Source organism: Trypanosoma cruzi, genomic scaffold, assembly GCF_000209065.1.
Source record: "Trypanosoma cruzi strain CL Brener 1047053516579 genomic scaffold, whole genome shotgun sequence".
Classification (NCBI taxonomy): Eukaryota; Euglenozoa; class Kinetoplastea; order Trypanosomatida; family Trypanosomatidae; genus Trypanosoma; species Trypanosoma cruzi.
The window spans coordinates 409,375-420,432 of record NW_001849570.1 but is presented as its reverse complement, the minus strand read 5'-3'; the positions used below and the strand labels follow the sequence as shown (position 1 = coordinate 420,432).

General features: G+C 52.2%; 3 protein-coding genes and 1 pseudogene across 3 annotated transcripts, besides 6 other annotated features; all 4 read right to left on the bottom strand.

Moving 5' to 3' along the window:
- Positions 1–4,505: a sequence feature (areas not merged during assembly with more than two copies in the genome that could not be assigned to a particular haplotype).
- Positions 1,036–1,056: a sequence feature (AT_rich).
- Tc00.1047053510021.220 (trans-sialidase, putative) lies at positions 1,998–4,523 on the bottom strand (the record flags this gene model as incomplete). Its single annotated transcript, XM_813103.1, has 1 exon — positions 1,998–4,523. The coding sequence occupies one exon, from the start codon at positions 4,521–4,523 to the stop codon at positions 1,998–2,000; it is 2,526 nt and encodes an 841-aa protein (XP_818196.1).
- Positions 4,506–6,008: a sequence feature (heterozygous, Esmeraldo-like haplotype).
- Tc00.1047053510021.210 lies at positions 5,806–6,684 on the bottom strand (annotated as a pseudogene).
- Positions 6,009–11,058: part of a sequence feature (areas not merged during assembly with more than two copies in the genome that could not be assigned to a particular haplotype) that runs on past the window's edge.
- Positions 6,862–6,953: a sequence feature (T-rich).
- On the bottom strand, positions 7,224–7,793 carry Tc00.1047053510021.200 (mucin TcMUCII, putative; the record flags this gene model as incomplete). The annotated part of the gene is made up of 1 exon (XM_813102.1): positions 7,224–7,793. One exon carries the CDS (start codon positions 7,791–7,793, stop codon positions 7,224–7,226), a length of 570 nt encoding a protein of 189 aa, XP_818195.1.
- Positions 7,336–7,445: a microsatellite.
- Tc00.1047053510021.190 (uncharacterized protein) lies at positions 10,468–10,872 on the bottom strand (the record flags this gene model as incomplete). The annotated part of the gene is made up of 1 exon (XM_813101.1): positions 10,468–10,872. The coding sequence occupies one exon, from the start codon at positions 10,870–10,872 to the stop codon at positions 10,468–10,470; it is 405 nt and encodes a 134-aa protein (XP_818194.1).

Genomic DNA, 11,058 nt, shown 5'->3' with positions numbered 1-11,058 from the left:
ACTTACTTCCGTTGGTGGAGAGGGCGGTAACCGTGTCACTTGTTTGCTGTTCCTTCCTGGAAACGGTCTCTTCGTGCACCGTAATGGAATCACTTGATGACTGATCCGTTTTGTTCTTCGCATCTTCCACCTGTTAAGTTTCGTCCTTCAAACGTGTTCCGTCTCTCGTGCCAGACTCAGTGGATCAGTCATGCGTAATTGTCGCACCTATTCCTTCAGGAAACAAAAGACGATAGACTGGAGTCTTCATTATCGTTAACTTTATTTTTGCCTGCATTCTTTGGGCCATCCTCAGTTTGTTTCCTTGGCACAGGAAGAAGTGGACTGGGGCTTGCAACACCTTCTTCACCTGCTGTCACGCACACGGACGGGCAGCAGCAGCACGAGAGCGCAATGAACTGCACGGCGCGCACCACACGGAGCCGCACCGTCACCATCGTCACCATCGCAGTCATCGTCAACCGTAGTGGAGTCGCTGGAGTCAGTCAGCTGATCCGTGAGCCAGAAGGAAAAGGAATGGAACAGAAGGGAGAGGGACGAAGTGCAGCGGATACAGCGAGAGAGAGCAGACAACATGAGGAGAGGGCAGCAGGCCCAGCCGCACAGTTCACACACCACGAGACGGCATCCACGCAACGAAGGCACAAGCGGTGCACCACACCCGCAGGAAAAGAGACTCGGGCTGCGCACTCACTCTCCTCCTCCCTTCTTCTCATAGCCACGGAAGAGGACAACAGCCGCCACACGCAACTGCCAGCATGCACTACAAAAGGAGCATTCAAATCCACTGCAATGTGCATCTTGTGTGTGTGGTTGTGTGTGTCTGCAGAAACAAAAAGCAAAGAAGTAGAAAAGAGGGAGCAGAGTATGTGGAGAGACGCACAACAAAAATGTGCAGCAGAGACGCATGGCGGAAACAACAAGAAGAAGACCGCTCAAACTCATGACCGCACTGCAGCCCAAGCAGCGGCAATTCACACAAGATTTATTTAAAAAGAAAACCATCCCCTTCGTCTTATATAAACCTCATTACACAAAATAATTATAAATAAAAAAGATATCGTCCATTACTGTTCCACACAAATTTAAAAATCGCCTGGCTGCCGTGTGGCCACACCAAACTGTCTGTATATATTTTGCCCGGAAAAGAAAATCGAAAAGATGGTTGCGTGTGCTTCAACCGTCTGACCCTCCATTTGTCCAAACATCGTTTATATTTCATGGGGTCATCTGCGTGTTGCTGCTCCCCTCAGCCCTCTCATCGGCGTGCGAGTGCGGCCCGCAGAGCACAGTCACTCGTGTGTGTGGGGACTGAGAGAAGCACGCAGACATGACGGCAGTCGCGTCACTCCATCGGGAGAGTGAGCGCAGCAAAAGAAAAATCATCAGAAGGGAGAGAAATGCTGACGGGACTGCCAGCGAAGGGACTGCCGGCGCGTGAAATGAACACGAAAAGCAAAAAAGGAAAACACGGCGGCAGGGTGTGGCTGTGTGTGTGGCGCTGCGGGTGTCTGCCCGCCCTGGCCGAAAACAAAACAAGAGGGAAAGAAATGTGTGCTCCGCCCCACAGGCCCTCGTCGCACGCCCACACGTCACGGCTCCCTCAGCGCGCCGTTCGTCGCGGCCCCTCCTCATGCGTGCAGCAGGCGAGGCGCACAGGGCCGTCGTCATGAGCGTGTCGGTGGGTGTGCGAGTGGAGCAGTTGGGCGGGAAACACACGGCACCCCTCACAGGAAGAGTGCAGCAGGAAACAATTGAAAAGAGTAGAAAAGAAAAAAAACGTCCATATTGATTGCCCTCAAAAGCAAAAAAGAGAAGGGATGAGGGAGTGAGAGATGAAAAAAACAAAAGAAAAAGAAATGTAAAAAACTTAACGCAAATAAAGCAAAAAGTGAATGTTAATAAATAAAAGTTATTTATGAAGAGAAATTCATTGCCAGGTGTGTGTGTCGGTGCAGCGGAGATCGCAAGTGTCCCACGCGGCAGCCAGTCACTCCTCAAAGATCCGCAAACCCCCACAGTCCCAACAGAAGGAGCAGCGATGGCAGCAGTTCGCTACCACGCATGGTGCCGGCATCACCTGTTGCTTCTCCAGCGGCATGGGAGTTCGAAGCCGCCGCCTTCTCCACACTTCCCTCCGATGTATTCGCCGGCACTTGCTGTGTAGTGGCAGATTCCCGCACCATCGTATTTTTTTGTGTTTCAGGTTCTTGTTGAGGCTGCGGCGAGGTCGTTTGCCCCACTGGAGCGTCAGGAAGTTCACCTGCAGAAGGCGCCGCATTTTGATCCCTTGCCACAAATGGAGAAGCAGGCTCCGCTGATGGTGAATCGGCATCTTCTTCCACCTCGGCATTCCCACCTGAAAAAGTCAACGGACGGTTGTACAGCAGGACGTTCGTCACAGTCACAGGCACGTCTTCTTTGCTCCCTGCACTGCTTCCATCCCCTCCAATGTAGAAGTGTGAGATCCCTTTCAATTCCGTATTATCCGAGCTACGTTGCACATCCCCACACACACGCTTACCATCGACGTACGCGGTGCCCTGGGTGCCGTTCTGTAGCACAATGGCCACTTGGTACTGTGTCCATGTCTCCCAAGTACTTTTGAGCTTCTTGATCTTGCCGTCACTGCAAAGCACCCGCCACTTCTTTTCACTGTCATATGACAGCTCCATAAGTTTGTTTTCTCCTTCACCGTCCAGACGCACACCCATCACTGGAATGGGGGTATCTTCCTTCGGCTCACCGTGGATGGACACCGTCGCCACAAGAGTGAATTTGTAGTTCGCAAAGTGGTACAGCTGATTCTCCCCCTGCCTGCCAACAGGCCACTCCGCCCACGCTCCCCGGAACGTCACCCCATCGGAGGCCTTTGTTGCCCCATCATCATTATTATGTACCGTGGCGTCCACCCCGAGGTACTCGTCACTCCATGTGTTCCCAGAGAATTTGCCAGACAAAAAGCCAACCAGCCCATCCGTCGGCATGGCAACGCTGCAGGCAGTGTTAGGTGAGCGATCTTCCTCAACACTCTCAGTGGTGCACAGCTTGGAAACAGTGTCGTCCACTTCCTTCCATGTCTTCAGCACCTCCTTCACCTTCTCCAGCTGCTTATTCAGAGGCACAGTGAGCAAACTGTGAGATGTTACGTCGTCACTACCCTCCTTCTCGTACAGTGCAATCAACTTCTCCTCATTATCATCTCCACTTCTGTACAGTAGGGAGCTGGCGGTAACGTCATCATTGGATACCGGCCCAATATCAACAATGTGCGTGTTGTCCGTCAGCCAAAGATGGAGTTCACCCTTTCGGTTAACTTCGTACTCAGCTTTCTTGGAATACACCGGCAGGGTGATGAGCATCACTTTTTTATTATCATCTCCAACATTCGCTGTGATGAACCCGCTCCCAACGGGTTTCACTTTTTTATCCTTTTTGTTGCCCCACACGCGCGAGAGTGTCCCGAGTGCCTCCGTCCACGACTCCCCCTTGTCACCGGACTCGTACACCCTGCGGCGGCCATCATCACACGCAGTCATCATCACGAGTTTTTCCTTCCACTCCACGACGGAGGGATCACTGCAGCCATCGGCAGACATCCCCTTCGGCAGCACCCAACCCGCAATATCCTCAAAGGAGTAAATGATCAGCGAAACGGTCTTTCCATCCTTTTCAGTGCCATCATCCTTCTTTTCCTTTTTTGTGCCTTCAATAGGAAACACAAGCGTACCGTCCTTCATCTTAACACCCGATCCACCGCTACCAACCAGTCGTTTCAGTGATCCTTGATTGCCATTATAATACCACGGGATAACGTAAGTATCATTCCAATAAATTCTTTTATTTTCTCCTTCCCTACTGACATTCCCTTTCACCAGCATGAGTCCCCAGTCACCTGCCTGGTCATTCTCGGTAAGTGTCCAACTGTAATTTCCAGCAAGCATGTAAATATCACTTCCCTTCACAACTGTTGTTGGTCGGCCCACATGTACTTTCTTCACTTTTTGGGAACCAGCCTGATTCGCCATGCTGCAGACGCCTTTATTATCTTCGGAAGTACATTCCTCCAGTACTTGTGTCTTCAGTTTAGTTTTATCCAACTCCTTGCTTGTTTGTTCATCAGTCCACTCCAGGAGTTCCGAGGCAATCCCAGTAAAACTGCCTTCATCACCCTTCTTCGTGCAATGCGCCTCGGCAACGGCAAACACATCACTCCCCACTTTCAAAAGACTGGGAACACGTAACGAACTCACTGTTTCTTCTCCATCTTTCACGTCTCTCCAAACATAATATTTTCCCGACGAAGCTCCCTGACTTGGTTCCTCAGCAGCCGCAGCCCCACCAGCGTTGCAGCACATCATCACGACGAGGAGGAGCAGCACCGCTGAATAAAAGTGATGCCGGGATATGTTGGGCCTCTGCGGCTCACTCTCTCTCCCTTCCCTCCTCCTTCCGCTGGATCCGGTCACGCGGTGACGGTTGTGTGTGCGGGGTGCCTTCACTGCAGCAACACGTGAGAGCATATAAATATGTGTGTGTGGGCGGTGTGTGTGCTGTTGGTCCTTTAAGTGCCTTCGAATTTCACAGTGGCGATTAGCGCTTGTTTTCTTTCTTCGTAAGAGAGAAAGAGAAAAAATGCCCACAAAAGAAGCACAACAGTGAGCACCGCCAATCATCCACAGTGAGTGGCACCATCATCCCCGCCGCAGTCACTCCCAACAACAACAACTCACGCACACAGACACACGGAACAAGAAGGAAGAACAGTGCACCGGGAACACACAGCGACTGCCACCACCAGCAGCAGCAGGAGTCACGGCGGGTGTGTCGTTACTCACGCGTCAGCACACACCTAGCAACACCCACACACAAAACAACAGGTGGGATGCAAGAGAGCACGACAGTCCTTTGAAAAGTCCACGCGCTAATTCTGGTCGTTTTACTGTTGTCCCCTCCAGCTCACCCGCTTCTCTGTCGCCGGCGCACAGCCGGGGAATCCCCATCGGCCAATCCGCAGCGTCGGAGACACATCGGCACGTGCAGCTGCTGGACGGGAGGTAATCCGTACTTGTACCATGCACTCCCCAATGCCACACCACTCACCGGCTGCAGGACTCCAACGTAACAACCGCAGCACGTCAAGGGAATAAGTTGCGTGTGAACGCCCTTCCTTCTCGCAACAGCCGCTGCAGCCAGAAGCTTGTGCGCGCGTGCATTCTCAGCTTTCACACCGCTCTACAGCATGAACGACATGGCGTATGTGTGTGCTTGTGCTTCTGCGTTTGTCAGCGCCTCTATACCCGCAGAGCAGCTGTGCGGCACAAGAGAGTCCAAATAAAGCAACGGCAGAGAGAAACGGATATTGCACACACGCACATTACTCATATCATCACACACACGCAGCCCGCGGAATGGGTGCTCTCAACCACAAAACAATGAAAAACAAAACAAAAAGCCGAAGCGTGTGACGACCAGCGCACACACTCTCATTGCTCCCGTAAAGCAAAACACACACACAGGGAGAGAGAGAGAGTGAGAGGTCGCCCACTCAATGCAATAAAAACAAAACAGAAACAGTTACGGTGCTCCGCCCATGCAGCCAGGCAGGACGGCAGCGGTGCGTGTGGTGCAAAAGAGAGCACCAACGGGCCTGCATGGGTGTGCATGCATATATACAATGGGCACATTATGTGTGTGCTTCGTGGGGTGAGGTGAGGGCGAGAGTCCATGCAAGGGGACACACACAGAGAGTGAGAGAGAAGGACGAGTGTGTGTGCGGGCGGTGCACGGCTCTCTCTCCCTCACTCTCACGCGGCCACCACCGCAGCAGCAGCCGCACACGCAACAACAACGAGAAGAAGCAAAAGAGGGGAGGTGGTGTGGGAGACCGCGGTGCTGCCGTCACTGTTTTGTGTATTCGTCGTATCAGTTGTGTTGGCGGTTACTGTCGTTGCTTTTGTATCTTCCCCAGTCCCTTCTGAGCCTCCTTCTCGGTGGCTTTGTGGTGTGGCTGCGGTCGCAGGCGGCGGAACATTTTTTTATCTCCACTCGTGGTGTCTTCGCCATCCTGTTTGCGGGAATCAACACTGTCTTCGTGAGCTGGTGAAGGATTTCCTCCCGCAATTCCAGCAGGCAGTGTGTTCTCTCCGTTAACTCTTGTGAGTGCTTTCTCTACTGCAGGTTTTTTTCGTCGGTGTTCTTTTTTTCAAATTCCGTTTGCGTGGCATCGGCATTTGATTCCCGACTGCCGGAAGGAGAAATGCCCTCTGCAGATAAAATTGACAGGCCTGTTTTCTTCTCATTGCCACTTAAAATCTCTTCCCTGGAATCTGAGCCTGGTGCAACTGTTCCTCCTTGAGCACTCTGCCCTGCTGTTCTTTTTCCTTCTTTCTCTTCGGTTTCTCCATCTTCCATCTCTTCATCATCATCATCACCATCTGCATCCCCATCTTGAGGAGGGGAAGATATTAGTGATACTTCTTCTGTAACAACTGTTACTCCATTTTGTAAGCCTTGGGAGCCTACTGGAGGCGTTACAACTGGTTTTGAAGCTGGTGGAAGTTCAGCACCACTCCCAGAGCCTGCTGCCTTTTCCTCGTCTGCAAAACCACCGCCGCCGGCACCGCACCACAGCACGCAGAGGGCACACACCAACAGCACACGGCCAGTCATCATCATCGCCATCACTCCTGTCACTTGCGTGCAGCCTTCAGCACAAACTAACTCCCCGCCAACGCAGAGCAAAAAAAAAAAAAAAAAGACACCGCACAGTAAAAAACATCAGCAGCAGCAGCACGTATTTCATGGGAAAAATTAACCCAATAAAGGTCAGAAAACACACACGCAGCCCCGTAATAATTTAAAAACAATAAAAACTCAAAAACAAAGAAAAACAAAACTAAAGTAAAAAATCAGCAATAAAAAAAAAAGCAAAAACACACAAAAGAAAAAAATGCACCCAAATGACTCCAGTGTGTATGCACTCACTCACAAGCATGCATCTACGCAAACAGTTGTATGCGTGTTTTGCATATGAGTGTGTCTGGGTTGCGTTCAACGTGACGGATACAGGGAGCAGCAACACGGAGCACACAGCAGGGCAGCGGAAGCAAATGAAGCAAAACACAATTATTACTTTCTCTTATTTATTTACATCGGACAACAGTAGACGCACACAAATCCCCGCGGCTGAGTGCTGGCACGCACAGCCCGCACACACCTCTTCAGCCCAGAGTGGCGCACGCCAGCGCGGATACTGCGAGCAGCAGCGGGGCACACACCCACGCAGAGCTGCTGAGGCTGCCGTCGATTTCACGAAGACGTGACGGTGCGCGGGTGGTCGTCGTGGTTGGCGCCTCTGTAGTCGTAGTGCTTGGTGCCTGTGTTGTCGTGGTCGTTGTAGTTGGTGGCTGTGTCGTGGTCGTCGTGGTCGTGGTGGTTGTCGTATTTATTGCACTTGTTATTAGATTTTGTTCATTTGCCTTATCGGTCTCTTCACCATCCGCCTCTTCATTGGTGGATTGCCCATCTTTTTCCTGATACTGTTCCTGGTTGAGATTAATTTGTGACTCTGCTGTTACTCTCCCATCCCCTTCCTCTTTTGCCTCTGGCGGGAGAGGAAGAGTACTAGGCAATTGCGTCATCTCACTTACTTCCTCTGGCTTAGAGTTCGCTGGATCGGAGTGTTCTCCAGGGTTATCAACAACTTTTTCACCATCCGCTGTCACGCACACGGACGGGCAGCAGCACAGGGCAAGCACCAACAGGGCGCACAGCAGACGGCACGTCATCATCGTGAGTGTGGTCGTTCAGTGGTGTGGAGCTGATCTGCACAGTGAGGGACATGGAGAGCAACAGGGAGACGAGAGGTGCGGCAGACACACACAGAGGGCACACCACATAAGGAGAGGGCAGCAGCCAGGCATGCACCGTACGCCGCACACCACGCACGACACACACTCCAATCCACGGCAACAGGCACACACACACAAACAGCCCTGCCGCAACACCAACACACAGATGGAGGAGGGAGAAGCAAACAGGAGCGGCACACAAGGCTCCACCGCATGCACATACGGCGAGAGCGGTCCGTCGTGTCTGCACCCCTCACGGAGGGCACGCACACACAAGAGAAGGTGCAGCGCACACACAGCAACACGAAAGCAAAGTAACAAAAAAAGAAGATCGCCGCACACCACGTGAATTGATGGTCCACGGGAAGTGCAGCCAATATTCATCACAAAAACAATTCAGTTGCCTTTTGGCCTTCGTTCATATTCAGCGCACACCACTTCATGCACGCCCGGGAACCGCAGCAGCAGCCGCACACGCAAAAACAAGCGCAAGAAATGGAATAATGCAAGCAATAATTTATTTGCGTTTCTGTTTGGATTTTGGCAGATGTCTGCATGCGTTGTTTTTGTTTTTGCAGAGGGCAAGCCTTCATGCCTGGGTCGTGTGTTGGGGATTTCTGCAGGGTGCACAATTCTTTTACTTTTCCCCTTGTGGCTGTTTCTTGTGTTGATGCAGCCAATAATTCGGTTTGTATTGTTCCTGCCTTCGCTGGTAAAGTGCCGCAATAGATGCTTGTTTTTCCTTTCGTTGCTGTGGCTCCTGATTCCTCACCGTTTATTGCGGTGGAAATGAAAATATGTGAGTGGACTCCCACGCACCAGAACGCACCTTCGCTCCTATTTGTTGGTGCATGGAAGGGCATGTGTGTTTGGTGGTGTCTCGTCCATATATTTTGTGGGTGTACATTCCCCTGCAGGCTGAGGGCGGGATGACGCTCCGTCGCGGTGCACTTCCCTCGCATGCCGCCCACCGTGATTCATCGTGCATCACTCCCTCACATATTCCGTGGTGCCACACTGCTGATATTATTGCAGCCGCTGTGATTCCGCGTATTTCACGCATTTGATTGTGCCACAATACATCCGCTCGTGTGGCCGCAGCATCCAAACAGCGGTGCCCAACACCGTGAGCGGCAGTCCACATCCCTGCATTTCCCAACGCAGTGGTGTCTGACTGTCAGCCAGGCGTCAGACAACAAAAGAGTCTTGTGCTGGCAGTACAACACACGGAGCTGCAGTGAATGGCTCGGGCGGAGACGCATCTATTTGCCGCAAAGCAGTGAAAAGGAGTCGGGCAAAATAATGCCGGCTGCATTCACGACACCACATCCACAGCCAAAGCATGCAACGTGGTGTGTGTTTCACTGGTGCTGTGAAATGCCTGCAGACGACGCCACTAGTGGAGGCATGCCACCCATGATCAGCGGACAGACAATAATCGGCATGGGAGGCCACAAAAGGCAGCAACGACGCCAGCAGCAGGAGCAGCTCTCTCTCTCTGTTGCCTTCGAAAAGTAAATATTCCACCAGCCACAGCTGACTGTGCCATCGTGACACTCTATGCACGTCGTGGCTGCGTCAACACATCCTGCTCCCTGCTGCGCCTCAAAAGATGCCTCACTCCGTCCACTAAGTGCATCGGTGTGGGCCGTGCCTGGGCTGCTCGTGAGGACCACAACGATGTGAGGGTCACCGAGTCGCAGCATGTTTGTTGTGACGTTGTTGCATGGCACCCGCACACACACACACGCAGCGCCTGCATCCCTCCCTTTTGTGTCCGCCCTCTGCCGGAGTGGCCACACACACACGGGCAGCAGCAAAATCACTTCACCCTCGACGATCCAAAGTCAACACCGACATCCCTCGCGACGCAAAGATCTCAGTTGCCAGCACGGGCCTCCTGTCGCTCTGCCATCGACGCTGAAACACGGCACAGTGCACGCACTTATTTTCCTCGTGTGCAGTCAGCCGTTTGCTTCACACATTCTTCGATGGGCTGACGCCCACAAAAGCACGCCACAAAAGGCCACTGTGATCGCACACGCTCTTGCGATGAGCGTCGGTGTGTGCATGGATCCGCTGCTCACACGTACTGGCAGGCAGCCTGCAGCCGGTGCCCTCGTGCCAGTTCATCGGCTCCAGCACGGAAAAGAGAAAACGGCCTATTCCCGATGCACTTATTCCCACCGGCAGCACCAACACGCTGGTCGCCAGCCGTCATCCCTCAGCACATCCAGGAATGCCGAAAAGTGACGTGGAGCTGTCAGCCAGCAATGCCACAATCCTCGCACACATGTCGGCTCCACCAGAGAAGACACACAAATCACAAACAACACCCTCCACATGCCATCCGAACATCATTCCAACACACCGCGACACGCCAAACAGAAGTGTTCGTCACCCCAATGCACCTCCCCACACAATCACATAGTCCACACACCACGCACGGCAGCAGCTCACACGCCGTCAAACAAATGTTCCTCGGATCAGTGTTGTCCACATGCTGCAGTGGGAAGTAAACAAAAGAGATGAGCTGCCAAACCCCAAAAGAGTGCCACGACTGGCCGCAAGTCAACGGAACGCAGCCACTCGAATGAATTCAGTCCTGATGCCCTCAAACTCCCACCTTCTCCCACAAAAGCCCCAAAAGATTGAAAACAAACGCACCGTCCAATAAATTCTTTGTGCAACACCAAAAGAAGCCGCAGTGCCTTATGCTGCCCTCACAGTCCGTTGATGATGCCTGGATGCGGATGGTCACCCATCGGTCCTCACAAACGACGCCGTACATTCGCGACGCATCCTGCGCTCTGAGACACGCGTCCCTCACTGTCACCAGAGACGCCCACGCACCGTATGTACGCAACAAATCGTCAAGAAACGAAGGATACGTCAGGCTGAGAGCAATACATCCGCCGACAAATCGCATCGCAGACATCATCACAAACAGCAGCAGCGCCACAAGCCGCGGGGTAACGTGGATCAAATGATGCATGGCGTATGTCAAAGAAAAAAACATCTTGGTGGCGTGACAAGAAAAAAAAAAAGACTGACACTCTCTCAACAAGAAAGAAACAGTATAAAAGAGTATCGAATAAAGGACAATTTAGGCGTCCACAGTCAAAGCAATCCACCAATTAAAAAAAAAAAACTGGAATGGGTGCACTCAGTCACAACACAAGTAAAACAATAAAATAGACAAAAA